This window comes from Hyperolius riggenbachi, chromosome 3, assembly GCF_040937935.1.
Source record: "Hyperolius riggenbachi isolate aHypRig1 chromosome 3, aHypRig1.pri, whole genome shotgun sequence".
NCBI classification, from domain to species: domain Eukaryota; kingdom Metazoa; phylum Chordata; class Amphibia; order Anura; family Hyperoliidae; genus Hyperolius; species Hyperolius riggenbachi.
This window is the reverse complement of record NC_090648.1, coordinates 109,423,628-109,445,276: the sequence shown is the minus strand read 5'-3', so window position 1 is coordinate 109,445,276 and position 21,649 is coordinate 109,423,628. Positions and strand designations below refer to the sequence as shown.

General features: G+C 47.4%; 1 protein-coding gene across 1 annotated transcript in view; it reads right to left on the bottom strand.

The window, feature by feature from the left end:
• AEBP1 (AE binding protein 1) overlaps positions 1-21,340 on the bottom strand; it is a 95,684-nt gene extending 74,344 nt beyond the window's left edge. The window contains 3 exon segments of the mRNA XM_068274758.1: positions 503-1,204; positions 12,890-13,202; positions 20,969-21,340. Of these exon segments, the coding sequence (XP_068130859.1) occupies positions 503-1,204; positions 12,890-13,169 (982 nt within the window). The 5' untranslated portion in view covers positions 13,170-13,202; positions 20,969-21,340.
• Between the last annotated feature and the right edge of the window lie 309 nt (positions 21,341-21,649).

The window sequence follows — 21,649 nt, the reverse complement described above, 5'->3', positions numbered from 1 at the left end:
TGCTTTATCCAAACTCCAGAGGCCAACAAGCATGACATCTGCCTCACCTGTAACACTCCCAAATGGCATATAGTGGTATCATGTGTACATTATAATGCAGAGTACAGTCTACTACTGCCCAGCTTTAACCTTTAGGGCCGTTTCCCACTGGGGCGGTGCGGTAAATTTACCTCACCACACCGCAACCTAATGAAAGTTTGTGGGGTAATTTACACTCCCCACGCTGCGCCGGAAGTGCCCTTTCTATTGCGCAGACATACCTATGTTACCGCGCGGCTTCTGCGGTGACCTACAGCAGACCGGAAGTCATGCAAGTCTATGGCGATGCATTTGTTTCTAAACAAGCCGCCGCAGTTTTTCGCGCCGCACATGCATGGAAGCGTATTTTAGCAATACGCTTCCGGGCACGTCATCAATTGCCCAGCAGGAAGTCAGCGCCACTGATGTTGAGCAATGCCTCATTGAATCTATCATATCAGTATTTCAGCAGCTGCACACTTACCTTCATCCCATCGGTCTTCTCCAGACTGCCTTGTATCAGTCACTCGAGGTCTCCCATCCTCTTCTTCTGTAACGTAGGGTCTTCTATGTCTTTCTTCTACAGTGATAACAGGAGTCTCATACTTATTGTCAACTTCTTTAACTACATGTGGGGTTTTATACTTATCTTCTGCTTCTGATACATCAGGTAATTTGTACCTGTCATAATCATAATCCTCTGGTATATCAGGTTTGTTGTATCTGTCCTCCTCTTCTAGCTCGGTTACCGGTGGTCTTCTGTATCTCACATCTTCATCCTCCTCTGTAACTTGGGGTCTTTTATATCTGTCCTCCTCTTCTCTTCCTGTGACTTTGGGTCTTTTGTAATGGTCTTCATAGTCATCAGGAAGCTCAGGTCTGCCTCGACGCTTATCCTCTTGTGATGTTCTATCTTCCTTCACGGTGACTTTGGGTTTAGTCTGTCTGTCCTGATCTACCTTAACGTCTGGTCGTTCTTGTTTCTTTACTGATGGCTTTTTGGTAGCTTTTGGTGTCTTTTCCTTGGGCTTCTTGGTTGCTTTAGGTTTCTTTTCCTTGGGCTTTTTAGTCGGCTTAGGAGACTTTTCCTTTTTGCCAGCCTTCTCCTTTGGTTTTTTAGTAGGTTTAGGCGCCTTAGGTGCTTTGGGTTCCTTCTTTGGTTTTTCTTTAGCCTTGCCAGCTACATCTGTGCATGGAAAAGGAACATCAATGTCATTACATGCTAGACAGGGCCTCAAAAGTGAATTCTCTAATCCACAATATATAGACAAAACAGAAATAAAATTCCACTGGTGGAACATAAATTCATATGACATATATGTAGCATCAGGTGCAAACATCAAGGTCCGCCGTATAAATCACAAGGCAAACTCGTAAAAGACGTAGTGAAATATATAGACAAAGTGGTCACTTAACTTCCTTGTCAGCTATAAATATGATGGACTGGTGGGACACAGGCATATGTTTCCCATTCCCCTAAGTGAACCTCGTGCCTTGTGTGGCTCATTACTATTTCTTCTGAGGCATTTTTTTACTACTCCGATACTTCCAGCAGAAAAACACACCAGGTGCTAAGGACATGAAAGGGTTCAGCATTCACAAAATCAAAAAAATATATATATCTGGAGTTTATATCAGCTCAACAGATCAGTTTCATAAAAACAGGATTTGATGAAAAGGATGCCATTGCTCGCAGCAAACAATCAGATTTAAAGCAAACCTGAAGCAAAAATAAACTTATGAGATAACGGATTGTATGTGTAGTACAGCTAAGAAATAGAACATTAGTAGCAAAGAAAAAAGTCTCATATTGTTTTTCCTCTACAGGAACATTTGTTATGTATCCAAAAAAGTTTCTCTGAGCTAATCGACTCACTGGGTCAAATACAGTCCTGTTTTCTGAAGCACTTAGACAAGAAGCAGTGAGAGACAGCTTCAGATAAGGTTTTACTGCATAAAAGTTAAAAGGGTCATTATTTCGGTTTGTCTCATAGCTTAAAGTGTACCAGAGCTCAAAGAAAAAGAGTTATACATACCTGGGGCTTCCTCCAGGCCTATCCGCTTGGATCGCTCCAACGCCGCCGTCCTCCGATGTTTGCAGATCCGGTACCGGGTACCTGCACTTCCGTCAGTCGAAGTCAGTCTAGCGTAAGAGAAGTGTGCCCTCCACCAGCGCAGCTGCTGGAGAGATACACAAAGAGGGCACTTGTCCTGCGTAGACTGGCTCAGACTGACGGAAGTGCAGAGACCTGGTACCGGAGCGGCAGACACCGGAGGGCGGCGGCGTGGGAGTGATCCAATCGAATAGGCCTGGAGGAAGCCCCAGGTATGTATAAATCTTTTTCTTTGTCTGCGCTCTGGTTTCCTTTAAGACCCGGTTCACACTGGCAATGATGTAGCAAACAGATCCATGAAAACGGATCTGATTACCGGTCGATTGGATCAGTTTTCACTCTGTAGCTGTTCAGCTGCTTCCGTTACATCCCCCCCCCCCCCAATTCCCCCCAGTCCCCCATCCCCAAAGTGGATTTTTCTCCTTAGAACGGTCCGTTACTAATGTGAACCAGGCCTTAAAGACAGGTTCGTTTCTAAACTGCAAATATGACAGAATGATGCAGTATTATTAAAAAAAAAAAAAAAGAACAAACTATATAAATGAAAATAAAAACAGGAGACTCGTTTCTTTGCTACTTATGTTCTCTTCGTTATCCGTACTACTCATATAGTTCATTAGAAGTTTTTTTTCCTCTTCAGGTTTGCTTTAACCTTTACAGGACCGCTCCATGCCAAGTGGCGTGAACGCAGCGGCAGCCCCAGGACCACCTAATGCCGATCGGTGTAAGGTCCTGTGGGCGTGTTTTGCAGGAAATTGCTTGTCGATGTGCGCGCATCTCCGCTTGGAGAGCCCTTCAGTCTCCCAGCGGCGATTGCCGATTAAAGACTGTTAGACGGCGATTTGTACATCGCTGTGATCTAAAATGTTACACGGCTGTACCCCTGGGGGAGCAATCCGCTGTCAGCCGATCTCTATGATTGGCTGGAGGGACGGGTAGAAAAATAAATAGTTTAAAAAAGGTAAAATTTTATTAATATATAAAAAAATAAACACTGGGGGAGAGATCAGACCCACCAGCAGAAAGCTCTGTTAGTGGGGAGAAAATGAGGAGGGGAAATCACTTGTGTGCTGAGTTGTACGGCCCTGCAGCGAGGCCTTAAAGCGGCAATGGCCTATTTAGTGAAAAATGGACTGGTCTTTATCAGGGTTTAACACAGAGGGATATTGAGGTTTCCTGTTAAACAATACCAGCTGTCTGGCAGTCCTGCTGATCTCTTTGGCAGCAGTGGTGGCGGAATCACACACCTGAAACAAGCATGCAGCTAATCCAGTCTGACTTCAGTCAGAGCACCTGATCTGCATGCTTGTTCAGGGGCTTTAAATAGTAGAATTTTGTAAATAAACCGATATTCTACTATCGGCAGTGTTGCTGCACCCAAGTTTCAGTGGCCCTTGAAATTCAAGTACGCCTCTTATGCGCGTTGTGCTATAGCTCTATCTTGGTGAAATATGCACAGTGCTAGCATGGGAATCTCATGTCCTTGCCCCACTGGGCCTGAAATGTCAGAGAAATGTCAGGGAAAGTGCCTGTGTAACCCACAGCAAATACATAGATTTTTTTAATTTGCATTTTTACTCAAAAGACAGTTGGAATCTGTTCGCTGTGCATACATCTCTATTTTTTTTTTATATACATGATGGGGTCAACAGACAGGGGGTGGCTATGATAAAGCTACAACACAGACACATTAGAGAGAATTCCATTCCATGATTTATATTGTGCACGTATTGAATGAGTCACAGCGTCAGGAAGCAAAAACATAACTGTCCGGGAATGCCTGTGTGGTCATAGTGTGGTCTCAGCACTGGGTATGAGGAGTCCAATACGTCTGCATGACACACTGCTGAGAGCAAGCCTGAAAGGTACATGAGAAGATCTGCCCTCCAGACATCTTCATACCTGGAGCCCGCCAGGTGCAGTGACTGACTGACTTACTGTCCTGACTCATCTGGGGAATCCAGCAAACACTGCAGGTCCTCTGCATCATCCTCCTGTTCCATGATTTCCAATCTGCTTCTGGTTGAGAAAGGGATTGGTTTTGTGCAGCACTGATCTCAAAATCAATCCCTTTCTTGATCGTAAGCAGTTCAGACATGCTGGAAATTATCGAACAATGGGAAATTTTCCATCGATTTAACAGGCAAATTGCATGGTGTATATAGCCCTTAGACAATAGCCAGCAGATAGATCATCAGATAAATCCCTCACTGATCGATTTTGAACAGAGGAATGTAATCCACAATCATAATCCGGAATTCGTCCGGTGTGCAGAAACCTATAGGGAAAGCTTAGTTAGGCTCTTGTAGGCTTCTTAGCTTGCTCATTGCTGGTTCTAATTGCTAAGAAAGCACCCCTCAACAGCTCTTTTGAGAGCTAATCTTGTTCTTGTGATCTATTTTTTTTTTTGTGTGTGGCCCACTTGCATTATATACAATCCTGTCAGTCAGTCGCAGCTGGCCTTTGGCCCCTTGGTGGTATAATTACTACTGTGCCAGGTGCACATTGTAATGCCCATCACTGCATATACCTACCTGTTGTGCACAGTGCACCCACCTACCTACGTGAGCACACGCAGTGTCACTGTGCCTGTCCGGTACCTGTCTGTGTGTGACAGGTGCACATTGTAATACCCATCACTGCATATACTTACCTGTTGTGTTCAGTGCACCCACCTACCTACGTGAATGCACGCATTGTGATATAACACTCCGTGCATACCTGTTAACTGCACATTGTATTAGTCAAGTCAGTGCATACCTTTCACTTCAACCCCCCCTGATATGGACAAAACAGGTAGAGGAAGAGGTAGAGGCAGACCCAGAGGAAGGCCACCCGGCAGGTCTGTGCGAGGTCGTGCTGATGTGATTTTGTGCGGCCCTGGACCAAAGTACAGTGCTCAGAAGAAGGCATGTCCCATCAACTTCCAAGATTGTCAGGACGTGGTTGACTATTTAACACAGAACACCTCATCTTCTGCAGCCACCAGCACTACTACAAGCACCACATCTGCTGCATTTGACAGTTCACAGAAGTTATTTGGTGGGGAAATCGCTGATGCACAGCCATTATTGTTACAACCAGATGAAGGCGATAAGCAAGTTACACCACTTCATATGTCTGAGGTCACACTATGGACTTAACGTGTGAGGAGAAAGAGGAGGATTAAGTACCTGCTGTTGGTGCAGTTTTGGAGGTGTCTGAGGCAAGCAAAGCTGGGCAGGATGATTATGATGAGGACGATGATACGGATGCCACGTTTGTTCCCAATAGAGGAGATGAACAGGGGGGACAGTTCAGAGAGGGAGTCAGAGAGGAGTAGGAGGAGACGAGTTTCTGAGAGAAGCAGGGTGAGCTTGTCGTCAGAAACAGCTGGTGGCAGTGTCCGGCGCCATGCATCGCCACCTATGGACAGCCAGCCAACATGCCCTTTAACGTCAGCTGCTAATGCCACCATAGTGCCATCACCCCAGGGGGGCTCAGCGGTTTGAAAATTTTTTGATGTGTCTGCCTCAGATCAGAGCAATGCCATCTGTTCTCTCTGCCTTCAAAAATTGAGCCGTGGAAAGGCCAACACCCATGTAGGGACAACTGCCTTACGAAGGCACATGGAGAAAAGGCACATGGAGAAAAGGCACAAACTGCAATGGGAAGAGCACCAGAGGAAAAGCAGCGCACAAAAGAAAAGCCACCCTCCTTCTCCTCTTCCTCCTTCAGGTGCAGCATATTTCAGCCGCTTTCTCCCTTGCACCTTCACAGCCACCCTCCTCCACTCCGCCTCTGACCTTGAGCGGTTCCTGCTCCTCTGCCCACAGCAGCCAGGTGTCTGTGAAGCAAATCTTTGAGCGGAAGAAGCCAATTTCTGCCAGTCACCTGACAGCTGGCTTGGCGGAACTGTTAGCTCGCCAGCTGTTACCATACCAGCTGGTGGACTCTGAGGCCTTCAGTAAATTTGTGGCTATTGGGACACCGCAGTGGAAGATATCAGGCCGCAATTATTTCTCTAAAAAGGTGATACCCAAACTGTACCGTGAAGTTGAGAGGCAAGTGGTGTCATCTCTGGCACACAGCGTTGGGTCAATGGTCCTCCTGACCACGGATGCCTGGTCTGCAAAGCACGGTCAGGGCAAGTACATTACTTACACAGCCTATTGGGTCAACCTGGTGGCCGATGGCAAGCAGGGAGCACGTGGCTGTGCAGCTGAGCCACTTGTAACACCTCCACGGCTTGCAGGCAGGTCTCCCTGTCGTCATCCTCCTCCTCCTTGGCTGAGTGGCAGTTAAACTCTACTGGTGCTGCCATCTCCTCTCCAGCTACACAGCCCCAGCTCCCCAGGGCCTATGCTGCATGCCAGATACGACGGTGTCGCGCCATCTTAGACATGTCTTGCCTCAAAGCGGAGAGTCACACTGAAGCAGCTCTCCTGGCTGCTCTTAACAAACAGATGGATCAGTGGCTGACCCCACACCAGCTGGAGATCGGCAACGTGGTGTGTGACAATGGCGGCAATCTCATTTCCGCTTTGAATTTGGGAAAGCTGACACATGTACCCTGCATGGCACATGTGCTGAATCTAGTCATTCGAAGATTTGTGTCAAAGTACCTAGGCTTAGAGCAGGCCAGGAAGTTGTGTGGGCATTTCAGGCGGTCTTAAACGGCTATGGCACGCTTTACGGACATTCAGCGGAGAAAAAACTTGCCGGTGAGACGTTTGATATGTGATAGCCCGACTTGCTGGGATTCGACCCTGGTCATGTTCTCTCGCCTGCTGGAACAGGAGAAAGCCGTCACCCTGTACCTGTACAATTACAGTAAAAGGACACAATCTGGGGAGATGGGGATGTTCTGGCCCAACAACTAGAATCTGATGCGAAATGCATGCAGGCTCTTGCGGCCTTTTGAGGAGATGACCAACCTGGTGAGTCGCAGTGAAGGCACCATCAGCGACTTGATCCCGTACGCTTACTTCCTGGAGCGTGCCGTGTATAGAGGAGTGGATCAAGCTGTGAAGGAGCGTGAACAGGAACAGTTACGGGAGAAAGCATTGCGGGATCAATTCTCATCCGAACCAGCTGTTTCCTCAACACCTGCGGCAGCACAGATGGGGGAGGAGGAGGAAGAGTCATGTGGGGAAGAGGAGTTAGACTCGGATGATGAGGAAGGTGTTTCTTTGGAGGAGGAGGAGGCGGTGGCAGAACAACGGCAGCAGGCGTTGCAGGGGGCTTGTGTTGCTCAACATTCCCATGGTATTGTTCGTGGCTGGGGGGAGGAGGAGAACTTACCTGACATCACTGAGGAAGAGCAAGAGGAGATAGATAGTACGTCTGGATCCAACTTTGTGCAGATGGCATCTTTCATGCTGTCCAGCCTGTTGAGGGGGAATGACAATTACAGGGGGGCCTACTACTAGACCCTCGGTATAGGCAAAAAGTGGCGGTCAGGTTTCCAAATCACCAAAAGGCAGAAAGGATGCAGCACTTGCAGAACAAGCTGGCAACTATGCTTTACAATGCGTTTAAGGGTGATGTCCCAGCACAACACAAAAAAGGTACCACTACCAGTAATCCTTCCCCCATGTCCACGCAGGAAAGGACAGGACGCTCCAGCGATCTCATGGTGATGTCGGGCATGCGGACATTCTTTAGTCAAATGCCTTGCCTGCCCTTAGCCCTTCCGGATCCACCTTCCACCAACGCCTGGTCCGGCAGGTAGCCGACTACCTGGCCTTAAGTGTGGATGTGAGCAGCGATGAACCCTTGGACTACTTGGTGCGCAGGCTTGACCTGTGGCCAGAGCTGTCACAATTTGCCATCCAACTTCTGTCTTGCCCTGCCTCAAGCGTCCTGTCAGAAAGGACCTTCAGCGCAGCTGGAGGCATTGTCACTGAGAAGAGAAGTCGCCTAAGTCACAAAAGTGTTCAGTACCTCACCTTTATCAAAAAAAAATGAGGCATGGATCCCGGAGGGCTACTGCCCGCCCGAAGACTAAGTCAGTCCCCACACACAGCATCTCTGCCTGCACGCCGTGTGACTGTCTGCCCCAAGACTAAGTCGCTCCCCACACAGCACCTCTGCCCGCAGACCGCTTGACTGCCTTCTCCGTCCCCACCAACAGGGTCCAGGACTCCAGGTGAATTCCTGAACTTTTAAGGCCACGGCGACCATATGGGCTTGAAAACCGCCACGGCCTGCACTCTCGCCATGGTGCCAGGGCCACCATCAGAAATTTTGGGGCCCCTCACAAATAATCAGTCCGGGCCCCTCCCCCCCCAAACTGAGAAATGCGCGTAGCCATTACATGTTGGCAGAGCTAGTTGGAGGCTTGCTGTCCACAAATTAATCACGAATAACCACGGTGGATACTCGTGATTCAAGTTAGCTCTAATTGCCACAGCTGAGCGGCTAGATGCGGCGGAGTTAATTACCCAAAACGCCGCTCTCCGCCCAGCGTTCGAACGAGGTGCAAGTGTCCGAATGGACGCGTTGCAAGCCTCGATATCAAGCACTTCCTCCTTCAAGCCGAAAGGAGGAAGTGCTCCATCATTTTTTTAGAACCTCCCAGTTTTATTTTCTGTTTAAAAAAGCTAAAAAAGTAGGTTTAATGCTATTGTCTCATATGGTAATGATTCAGCTTTTCCCATAGTCTCGCAGTTAGCAATCATAAGGCCCCCAACAAACCATGAGGCCCCCAACAAGACAAATTCAGCAATCATGAGGCCCCCAACAAGACAAATTCAGCAATCATGAGGCCCCCAACAAGACAAATTCAGCAATCATGAGGCCCCCAACAAGACAAATTCAGCAATCGTGAGACCCCCAACAAGACAAATTCAGCAATCATGAAGCCCCCAACAAATCATGAGGCCCCCAACAAGACAAATTCAGCAATCTTGAGGCTCCCAACAAATCATGAGGCCTCCAACAAGTAAAAATTCAATCATTAGGCCCCCAACAAGACAAATTCAGCAGTCATGAGGCACATAAATAGACAGCATTTCACATAAATAGGCAGAATGCCCCCTTATTATGGTAGACACCTCTCACCTGGATTCTGACAGGAACCCCCAGGTTAGGTAGTGAGTGACATGGAGCCCTTTAAGCAGTGAGTGACAGGGAGCCCTTTTAGGTAGTGAGTGAGTGACAGGGAGCCCCTTTAGGTAGTGAGTGAGTGACAGGGAGCCCCTTTAGCTAGTGAGTGAGTGACAGGGAGGCCCTTTAAGTAGTGAGTGAGTGACAGGGAGGCCCTTTAAGTAGTGAGTGAGTGACAGGGAGGCCCTTTAGCTAGTGAGCGAGTGACAGGGAGGCCCTTTAGGGAGTGAGTGACAGGGAGGCCCTTTAGGTAGTGAGTGAGTGACAGGGAGGCCCTTTAAGTAGTGAGTGAGTGACAGGGAGGCCCTTTAGCTAGTGAGCGAGTGACAGGGAGGCCCTTTAGGGAGTGAGTGACAGGGAGGCCCTTTAAGTAGTGAGTGAGTGACAGGGAGGCCCTTTAGGGAGTGAGTGACAGGGAGGCCCTTTAGGGAGTGAGTGACAGGGAGGCCCTTTAGGGAGTGAGTGACAGGGAGGCCCTTTAGGGAGTGAGTGACAGGGAGGCCCTTTAGGGAGTGAGTGACAGGGAGGCCCTTTAGGGAGTGAGTGACAGGGAGGCCCTTTAAGTAGTGAGTGAGTGACAGGGAGGCCCTTTAAGTAGTGAGCGAGTGACAGGGAGGCCCTTTAGGGAGTGAGTGACAGGGAGGCCCTTTAGGTAGTGAGTGAGTGACAGGGAGGCCCTTTAAGTAGTGAGTGAGTGACAGGGAGGCCCTTTAAGTAGTGAGTGAGTGACAGGGAGGCCCTTTAAGTAGTGAGTGAGTGACAGGGAGGCCCTTTAGGGAGTGAGTGAGTGACAGGGAGGCCCTTTAAGTAGTGAGTGAGTGACAGGGAGGCCCTTTAAGTAGTGAGTGAGTGACAGGGAGGCCCTTTAAGTAGTGAGTGAGTGACAGGGAGGCCCTTTAGCTAGTGAGCGAGTGACAGGGAGGCCCTTTAGGGAGTGAGTGAGTGACAGGGAGGCCCTTTAAGTAGTGAGTGAGTGACAGGGAGGCCCTTTAAGTAGTGAGTGAGTGACAGGGAGGCCCTTTAAGTAGTGAGTGAGTGACAGGGAGGCCCTTTAGCTAGTGAGCGAGTGACAGGGAGGCCCTTTAGGGAGTGAGTGAGTGACAGGGAGGCCCTTTAAGTAGTGAGTGAGTGACAGGGAGGCCCTTTAAGTAGTGAGTGAGTGACAGGGAGGCCCTTTAGCTAGTGAGCGAGTGACAGGGAGCCCCCCCAGCCGCCGCCGCTGCCTCCCCTACCTTGCCAGTGCTGCCCAAGCGTCAGACCTCAAAATCAGCGGCGACCCGACCAGTAAGAGCGGGCGCTGGACGCACCCGCTCTATATGCGGAAGTGACGTCACTTCCGCATATCAGTGCGGGCGCTGGGTCCTAGCGCCCGCACTATTGTCGCCGCCTGATCGGGGTCTGACTAGGCGGTGGCGGCGGCGGCGGCGGCTAGAGGGATGGAGGGAGGGAGCAGCGGTCAGGGGGGGTTGAGCGGCGGCCGGGCGGCACCCGCCAGGGCCGCGGCGGGGATGGGGCCCCCCTGCAGGGCCGGGGCCCGTGACGGGCGTCACGGTTGTCCCCCCCTGATGGCGGGCCTGCATGGTGCGCACCAGTCCAGCATGGCCGTCACTACACAAACAGCTGTTTACGGTGCGTTATACAGAGAGTTTGGTGCGTCAGTGTGAAGCAGTACTCTAATTACGCTCCCTGGTTGATGTACAGTGGTTTGCAAAAGTATTCGGCCCCCTTGAAGTTTTCCACATTTTGTCATATTGCTGCCACAAACATGAATCAATTTTATTGGAATTGAACGTGAAAGACCAATACAAAGTGATGTACACGTGAGAAGTGGAACGAAAAACATACAGGATTGCAAACATAAAAAAAAAGAAAATAACTGCAAAGTGGGGTGTGTGTAATTATTCGGCCCCCTGAGTCAATACTTTGTAGAACCACCTCTTGCTGCAATTACAGCTGCCAGTCTTTTAGGGTATGTCTCTACCAGCTTTGCACATCTAGAGACTGAAATCCTTGCCCATTCTTCTTTGCTAAACAGCTCCAACTCAGTCAGATTAGATGGACAGCGTTTGTGAACAGCAGTTTTCAGATCTTGCCACAGATTCTCAATTGGATTTAGATCTGGACTTCGACTGGGCCATTCTAATGCTAGGTACACACCATACAATTTTCTGTTAGATTTTCTCTTAGATTTACCTGCCAGATAGCTTTTTTTTCCATGTTGTAGGTAAATCTAACAGAAGAATCTAACAGAAAATTGTATGGTGTGTACCTACCATAACACATGGATAGGTTTTGTTTTAAACCATTCCATTGTTGCCCTGGCTTTATGTTTAGGGTCGTTGTCCTGCTGGAAGGTGAACCTCCGCCCTAGTTTCAAGTCTTTTGCAGACTCCAAGAGGTTTTCTTCCAATATTGCCCTGTATTTGGCTCCATCCATCTTCCCATCAACTCTGACCAGCTTCCCTGTCCTTACTGAAGAGAATCACCCCCCAGATTTTTCCTGGGACTTTTGGAGTTTATAACACTCATCCATGCAAAAACTCAGATGTTAGACCCCTTGAAACATCTTTTCCAACACTTTTTGTGGCCAGCATAAGTGTTTCTAGTTTTCAAAGTTCACCTCCCCATTGAAGTCTATTGCGATTCGCGGAAGTTCGCATTTGCGGTTCTCGAACTAAAAATCGGAGGTTCGGGCTCTCTCTAATTATCAGTTCATGGTTCAATAAACCTATCTGCATATAATTGGTGTACAGACATCCAATTCTTTACCGGATATTGTCCGTTGCAAAGCGACACACGAACATAGGGGATGATACACTAAACTCTGGTGATATTGCTGTGTGCAGACAGCGCATGGCAATATTACCGTTACTAACACCAGGGTGTACAGCAAAGTTACACTATTAGCATGACCCACGGTACTCAAGTAGCGCAACCGTTTGTAAGGTACTAGGTGTTATAATGGTAACACTTGTTAGTAATGCACGTTACTGTAGCAACCAGGGCTGTGGAGTTGGCGTTGAGAAGTCGGAGCAAATCTGGGTACCTGGAGTCAGAGTTGGAGTTGAAGTCGGTGGTTTCATAAGCTTCGAAGTGGCATGATTTTTGCGCCAACTCCACAGCCCTGGTAAGGTAAGTATTACACTAAAGGTGGCCACTATTGATACAATTTCCTGAACGATCATTTACGAATTATTCTTCATATGAACGATCTGAAATGATAATTTGATGTACAGACATCCAATTCTTTACCTGATATTGTCCGTTGCAAAGCGACACAAATGGACAAAAATCTCCTAACCAATCCGATCAGATTAATGAAATGGATCTGAAAATCAGATCAATTTTAGTAATCTGATTGGTTAGGTGATTTTTGTCCATTACTGGCCCCAAACAATAATTTCTGTTGATTCATACAAAGAATCGTTCGTAAATGATCGTTCGAGAAATTGTATCGTTAGTGGCCACCTTAAGGAGTTGGAGCAATTTTTGGTCCTTGGAGTTGGAGGTTTCATAAACTGAGAAGTCTGATGATTTTATATATTGCCCTGCACTATCTGGGCACAGAAATATCAGCGCAGTTCAGTGCATCAGCCCTATAGTGTGCAAGGACCATCAGAAAGTACTGAAGGACAGGGTTACAGCTCCAGTAGATGGCACATGCTCACCTCCACTGTTGCTTTTATTTGCTTTTGTCTTTTTTCCCTCTTGAGTTTCTTCTCTTTCTTCATACTCCTCCGTCCTGGTGGTCACTATTCCCCCTTCATCTTCCTCCCTCCTGGGCTCTACTTTGTCATCTTCATCTTCCTCAGTGACAAGTTCCTTCAGAAATCCCTGTAGGAACTCTTCAATTTCATCATCTGACAGAACAGTCTGCGCCCTGCCAGGAGAGGGCAGTAGTGGCAGTAATAGAGAGAGAACAACCAAGGACGCTCCGCAGCTCCACATCCCTCACCACCAGGGGGAGCCAAGGAGAAAGACCTAAGAAATAAAAATAAAAAAATAAGTTAAATTAAAGGCGAATTACAATAAAGAAACCATGAAGTGAGAGAGATTTGGAGGCCAATTATTTCCTTGTAAACAATTCCAGTTGCCTGGCCGTCTGCTGACTCCAAAGCTTTAAGCCAATGACCTAGAACGCGTATGTGGATCAGAAGCTCTGACTGAAGTTGGACGACACCTCACCACATGCTGATTTCAGCTATATGATGCAGACACTACTGAAGCCGGAATGATCAGCAGGACAGCCAGGCAACTGGCACTGACTGAAAAGATATAAATATGGCAACCTCCACATCAGGCTCTCTGTAAGGTGAATCAGTTTTGGCGCTAAACAGGAATAACATTTGTCATTTATACATTATATGTGTTTGTGTTTGCCAAAAGTTACTAGATACAGAAATGTAAAGATTCTTCCAACATTCTCTCTCCAGCTGTCCAAGTCCTGTTATTTGGATTTCTGAGAAGGTTCTCACTTATCCAGGTCTTGGCATAGCCAAAAAAAAACTAAAACGTAACATTAAATGGACACTTCGTTGCATTCTATAAGCTGTTAGAATGAGTAACCGCTCCCAGGTGAATACATTTATCTTAAAGAGAAACCGTAACCAAGAATTGAACTTCATCCCAATCAGTAGCTGATACCCCCTTTAACATGAGAAATATTTTCCTTTTCTTAAACTGATCATCAGGAGGATCTGTATGGCTAATAATTGTGGTGAAACCACTCCCACAGCGTGAGGTCAGGACCATGGTTTCCGGTCTGTGAACCTCATTGCATGGTGGGAAAAGTTCCAACTGCCAAAAAAGCAAGCAGCATCCCCTTCCACTGAAATCGCCTGCCAGCAGTAAAAATGATAAATGTCAGGTTGTAAATCAGCGAGAGGGAAGATTTTACAACCGGCAAACACTGACTAAATCATTTATACATAATTAAAGTAAAAATTGAGCTTTTTTTTTTATTACATTATTTTCACTGGCACCCCTTTTTTAAATGTCAATGCGATGGTTGAATATTCCTGGGAAAAAAAATGCTTATTGTCAGCACAGCAGAGGGTGTACAATCCTCGTAGGCTACTTACACACCAAGACGTTGCGTTTTAGGGGACGTTATAGTCGCATAACGTGCCCCTAACGCAACGCATGGTGGTGCGGGAGAGGACGGTAGAGTGAGCCGCGTTAGGCGGCTCTATCGCATAAGGTCTCCCAGGGTGGCGCTGATTGGCCAGCGGGACCACGTGATGCGGAGCGAGACACTCCGCATCACGTGGTCCCGCCGGCCAATCAGCGGCCGCCAGTGCAGTGCATATTAAGTAGCCATGTGCGCGGCTACTGTAGCGGCATCTCCCCGCCTTCTCTACGCCCCCCACTGAGCATGTGCAAACAGTCTAACGCGGGTAAAGCCACTAGAACGCACAGCATGCTGCACTTTCACTACAACGTGCAGCGTTACATGTAACGCAACGTGGGCAGTGTGAACAGCCCACTTGTCTTACATTGCTGTGCGTTGGGGGAGCGTTACATAACGTCCCTGTGTGGAAGCAGCCTAAAGGTACCCATACATCTAGCGATTTTGGCGGCTGATTAACCAAGAGACAGATCCCTCTCTGATCTGAGAGAGATCTGCTGGCCGCCATAAACTGCAGGCCGCATTCCAATCAAGTTCAGCATTAAATCTTGCGGGAATCAGCCTTCTGCCGCCGTCCACCAAGTTTTATGTCCCCTACCTCCGCCCCTTCCCATGCCTTGTGCTAACTGCCTTCTGCGCAGCCGCTAACCTTATACTACCTCATACTCAGGGGAGTTTTTAGGCATAGGCATTACCACTGTCTGGAGTGCCACTGGTCCTGGGGGTTGCCATGCCATTGATTAAACCCTGCCCCCTGAACTTAGTTTCACCTCCCACCCCACAAGTATTTGAACCCTCTTCTGTCCCCTTGTGCCTCCCTTTGTCTCCTTGTGCCACCTTCAGTCTGCTGTGCCACCTCTGCTCTGCCCCCCGTGTGTCCCTCTTTGTGCCTCCTTATGTCTCCCATTGTGCCTCCTTTCTGCCTGTGCCACCTCTACCCCCCCTGTGTGTTCAGAGATGGATTAAAGTGAAATGGTGCCCTAGGCAAGTAATGATGTTTACACTACATTGCTTGTATATTGTGCATGAGGGACTTAAATAATATAGTATAGTGTATAACATGATATATATATATATATATATATATATATATATATATATATATATATATATATATATAGTTAGATATATATATATATATATATATATATATATATATATATATATATATATATATATATATATATATATATATATATATATATATATATATATATATATATATAATTGCGCGCATTACACAAGTTTCCCTATTTGCATAACGCATATTATGCACTTTGAGGATATGTGGAGACTTCTGGGGTCCCTGCCATCTGCAATCACTACACTTCCTTTTATTCTAAATAATGCATATTTTTTCATATAGTTTCCATAAGAGACCATAGATCTTTGACAGGCTATGTGTGTCTGGCATTCCCACCTGGCCCACCACTTTAGTCACGCATGTTAATATCCATATATCCATAGACAGGAGGTGATGAGGACAAAGCTGTGAGCACTGACAGACCACACACACACCTAGGTGTACTGTGCAGGTCCAGGGCGGATTCACAGAGGAAGTCTTACATTTAGCATGCAGCCATTGAGTGGATTAGCCACACAACCACATCACAAGAGGCCCACATGGCTGGGTAGGGACCGCACTCCCACTCACATGTAATCACTGGCCAGGCACATTTCCGCACCTTTGTGGTCATTGGCATTTGTTCTTTAATCAAGGCCATTCAAAACAATCCTAAAACATTGTATGTCTTGTTAATTCAAATCGTTCTTCAGGGGAAGAATGAAGAGTGTATTCATACATTGTGTATTCCTCTGAACTTTTCATAATACTAACAATAAAGTGTATCAGGAATCAGCGATGCCCAGGAATGAATAACAAGCAGAAAGCAGTGATGTATTGTGTGTACATTGTGTGCATCTATCAGTGATGTGCAGGAATCAGTGGTGTGCAGGAATGAATGCTGTGCAGGAGTCGGTAGTGCGCAGTGCAGGAGTCGGTGACGTGCAGGAATCGGTGGTGTGCAGTGCAGGAGTCGGTGATGTGCAGGAGTCGGTGATGTGAAGGAGTCGGTGACGTGCAGGAAAAGTGTTCCAGCCCCTTTAGGCTAGGTTCACAGTAGAGCATTGGGACCACATTGTAATGCAAAAACAATGTGATGTTCTCATTGTAAGTGTGGTATGACAATGCAGTGCATTTACTGCAAAACACCCACGTTAACAGTACAGTGAAGCATAATTTTCATTGACTGTACAAGTCACTGTATATGACGCAGATAACGTGCAGCACCGCTTTCCCATTCTGTTGCATTCCCGCTGTTTCAGGGAACGTAAAGCAACTCTCACGGTGAAGCTAGCTTCAGGGGGGTTTTACACTGGGATGTTGCGTTGCAATTTAACGCACTGCTAACGCTGGGTAATGAAAGTCTGGATATGACTCGGGTCCATAAGTACTTTACCGCGCGTATCTGCGTCACCCTGCATCGGACCAGAAGTCATGTTAGTCTGTGGTGACGTGGGGATTTTAAAAATGTTATGATGTGCTTGCGCGGACGCATATTTTTACAATACGCTTCCGGGCACTTCCGCATACCTGAAGCAGGAAGTGACAGCAAGCACACCTCACTTCCTGCTTGACTGAATGCCAGACAGGGAATACCGTGTACTAATGCGGTATTCCCTGAAAGCCTGTTTTTGGCATTGCGATGCGGTGTGTTGGGCAGGATGCACTGCATCGCTAACACCAGTTTGCAGTGTGGAACCATCCTAAAAGTTTTTATTGCTTTCTGTTATAACATTACGAAACATGTTCCTTTCTTTCTCTCCATACAGGAAGTGTGTAAATCTTTTCAACAGGGCCTGAGATAGTATTGACAAACACTTTTGTATACAGCCGGAATGGGTTGTGATTTAGGTTTTTTTTTTTAACTATATGATGCTAGCTCATTCTTGCTGTTATTTGTATTCAGATCTCAGAGAGGTTATTGGCTTTGACTTAAACAGGAAATTTGGTCTGTATGATGGGAAACCTCCCACTAACCTAAACTGACACCTTCAATTTCATACTTTTTAAAAACTTCTTCCCGTATTACCACTGAATGGCAAATGTATGCATTTTGAGTATCTTTTTTCCTAGGCAAAGAAGAGAAGAGCAGAAAAACATCCAAGATGAAGGAGAAACAAAATTCTACTAATATGTGCATCTGCATTAAACCAAGAAGTGGAACCCATGCTAGCAAATCAAAGCTATTAGCTGCTAATCCTTTATCTTATACTGTATGAATTATGACAGTTACAAGTTAATTGTGTTAGCAGCTAGTGTTTTTCATTTGCTAGCATGGCTTAACACACATCCAAATTTGATTGGCCATTAAATGGCCAATTTTACCACTTCCATGTAGTTCAAGACAGAGCTTACCTACACTTCATAGTCACAATCGGTGGAAGCATGGAAGTGTAAACATTGGCCATTTAAGGTTTGTCAGCTGCTCTCCTGCACACCGGCCGGGTGCTTGTTACCACTCAGTAATGGCGCTGGACAGATGCCCCCTTCCCATGGAGTCAAATCTGAGTTTGGGCTGCTATTATGCTCGGGACTCAACATGTTGCGGTTCTCTGCCAATCTGTAACACCACCGCGCATCAGTGCTGGACACACTTACAGTAATAAATTCAGTCTAGTTTTGCAGGATCACCTATGTCTGGCAAAGCTGGAGAGTGTGCTCCCGGCCTGGAGAACCTTATTCATTGAGGTGCCAGGTTTTAATTCTCATCATGTTCTCCTGTGCTCCACAGCATTGGAAGACAAGTTAAAAATGTAAGCCTATATATACCGTAGGTTTTCTTGCATACAACAGTTGCAATGTTGATTTTCAGGTTACTGCCAATCAGGTATTAGGTTTCATTTATTTCAAGCCCAACTCCATGAATAATTTTATATCTAACTGGTCACTCCATCCCTACTATCTCACCTAATAATTTATTCCCCCCACCAAATCCCCATCCATACTCAACTACAGCCAGTGGTCACAGTGCACTCCCAGCTCAGCCAGTGGTCACAGTGCACCCCCAGTCCAGCCAGTGGTCACAGTGCACCCCCAGTCCAGCCAGTGGTCACAGTGCACCCCCAGCTCAGCCAGTGGTCACAGTGCACCCCCAGCTCAGCCAGTGGTCACAGTGCACCCCCAGTCCAGCCAGTGGTCACAGTGCACCCCCAGTCCAGCCAGTGGTCACAGTGCACCCCCCGTCCAGCCAGTGGTCACAGTGCACCCCCCGTCCAGCCAGTGGTCACAGTGCACCCCCCGTCCAGCCAGTGGTCACAGTGCACCCCCCGTCCAGCCAGTGGTCACAGTGCACCCCCAGTCCAGCCAGTGGTCACAGTGCACCCCCAGTCCAGCCAGTGGTCACAGTGCACCCCCAGTCCAGCCAGTGGTCACAGTGCACCCCCAGTCCAGCCAGTGGTCACAGTGCACCCCCAGTCCAGCCAGTGGTCACAGTGCACCCCCAGCTCAGCCAGTGGTCACAGTGCACCCCCAGCTCAGCCAGCGGTCACAGTGCACCCCCGGTCCAGCACTGGCTGGACTGGGGGTCACAGTGCACCCCCAGTCCAGCCAGTGGTCACAGTGCACCCCCAGTCCAGTATGCGGTCACAGTGCACCCCCAGTCCAGCCTGCGGTCACAGTGCACCCCCAGTCCAGCCAGCGGTCACAGTGCACCCCCAGTCCAGCCAGCGGTCACAGTGCACTCCCAGCTCAGCCAGCGGTCACAGTGCACTCCCAGCTCAGCCAGCGGTCACAGTGCACTCCCAGCTCAGCCAGCGGTCACAGTGCACTCCCAGCTCAGCCAGTGGTCACAGCACCCTCCCAGTCCAACTAATGGTCACACAGTGTTTGTCTTGACCAGCTAGAGAGATTACACTGCACTACGGAACTATTTACTGGCCACACTGTGGTCCCAGTTCAGCCAGCAGTCACAGTGTGATCCCAATTCAGTCACTGTTCACAGGTTGTTCCCTCTCTAGGCCATGGTCGAAGATTGGTACTTGTTCAGCCATTGGTCATACTGTATATCCCCTCCATTCAGACAATGCGAACTACTAGTCCTGTTAGTGGTCATAGAAATCTCAGATCGTGATGCAAATTTCAGTGATTACAGCAAATTCTATATTGGGAGTTTCAGTAAAGCTGTAATCTCTGTTAGTGGCCACAGGCTATTGTTACTGTAAACTGGAGACATAACAATGGGGGCCTTACTAAGATGGAATAGAACAAGGGAAGCATTCCAAAGCAGAGGAAATAATATAAAAGGCCATGTAAAGTGGGGGACACACTACTGAGCATCCTATACAGACTGTGAGGACTAGAAAGCTGGTAAACACTATGAAGCTGGGAACACCACAAAGCTGGGGCAGACTATGAGCAGAACACAAAAGCTGGACCACATTTTTAGGCATTCCTAGAAAGCTGGGACAAACATGGGAGAGTAAAAAAAAAACCTGGAAAACACTTTAGCAGACACTGACTGGAAATCTGGGACACATAGTAAGCAAGACATAGTAAGCAATACTAGTTGCCTGGGATCTTGCTGTCCCTCTTCCTCTAAAAACTTTAGCCATAGACCCTGAACAAGCATGCGACACATCAGAGGTTTCTGACATTATTGTCAGATCTGATAAGATTAACTGCATGCTTGTTTCTGGTGTGATTCAGACACTACTGCAGCCAAATAGACCAGCGAGGCTGCCAGGCAACTGGTGTTTAAAAACAAATAAATATGACAGCCTCCCTATACTTCTCGCTTCAAGTGTCCTAGTGTTCCGACAGCAGGTCAATGCGTGGACTCTGATAGGCCCATTTGCCAGCTTGTGGAGGTCACATACAGCTTGTATGATGTGTCACTATATCCCACCTTCCCCAGAATGGCGAGAGAGGCACTCTAACTCACCTCACATTTTATATAGTCCTTACAAGAGGTGTACAACCAAAAAGATCATCATACCAGATTTCTCCACAAAGGCATCAGGCAAAGAGCAGCGACTGATAGCAGCCAGTCCCACTTTCAGTGTAGTATAGTCCAAACATTGTCGGATTAATGTAAACTGGTTGGTGTGGGATACTGAACTTCACTATCCACTGCTTGCTTTACTGAAATGCCTGAATGAATGACTCATAGATAATGAAACTGGCAATTATTCCAGACCTAACAACATTCTGCCAATCATCTTTTATTGTTTTCCTAAATGAAAAGTAAAACGGAACCCATATGGAGGCTGAGATATTTATTTTCTTTTAAACAGTGCAAATTGCCTGGCTGTCCTGCTGATCCTCTGCCTCTAATACTTTTAGCCATAGACCCTGAACAAGCATGCAGATCAGGTGCTCTGACTGAAGTCTGGCAAGATGCATGCTTGTTTCAGGTGTGAGATTCAGACACTACTGACCAGAAAGATTAACAAGGCTGCCAGGCACCTAGTATTGTTTAAAAGGAAATAAATATGGCAGCCTCCATAGGTCTCTCACCTCGGGTTCCTCTTAAATTTGATTAGTTAGTATTATTGCTTTTAGCATTTCTCTATTGCATAGACTTGTATTTGTCCAGTGAAGCTGGAGGTAGCAGGTTACCTGCAGGAGTGGATGCTGCACTGACCTGTGACCTCTTGTGGCTGGGGTTGGACTCCAAGGAGACGGTGGATGAAGGATGCCCGCTTGGCAGATGTGTGGGTACCAGTGTGTCAGGTCCTCTCCTGGGACTGCAGTAGGTAGTGCTCAGGTCACAGGAGTTTGAAGAAGAAGGCAGCCCCGAGCGCCACAGAACTACTGAAGGACTCTCAAGTTCCAGAGTAAGCAGTCATGACAGAGTCTGCTGAAGGGCTTATGAAATAAAAGATCGGGGATTGTCCCTTTTATCCAAATTCTTAGTGTCGTTATCCCTCTCCTTGTGATCCTGTGTGAGTCTGTACCTGACATCTGCAGAAAGGAAATTGAATCCAGCCCCTCTCCACCCTGCTCCCCCTCTAAAATCCTTAACCCTCCCAAGACCACAAATCAATGTTACTGGGGAAAGAGGGAGGGAGACAGACTGCAGAAGAGACTCAGTACAGTGAGAGATGTGACTTGTAAGTTCTACATTCAGCTTACAGTGTGTTTATTTTCAGTTCACTCTTTATAGTGTGCTCCTAGCCTTGTATGTCAGTAAGCTGCAGCCGGCAATGTGTTTCCCTGCATAGCACAGCTGGCAACAAATGCATGAGGTTTTCACTATGTCACTCACTGCATAAAACCCCCTCTTCTCTCCATTACACT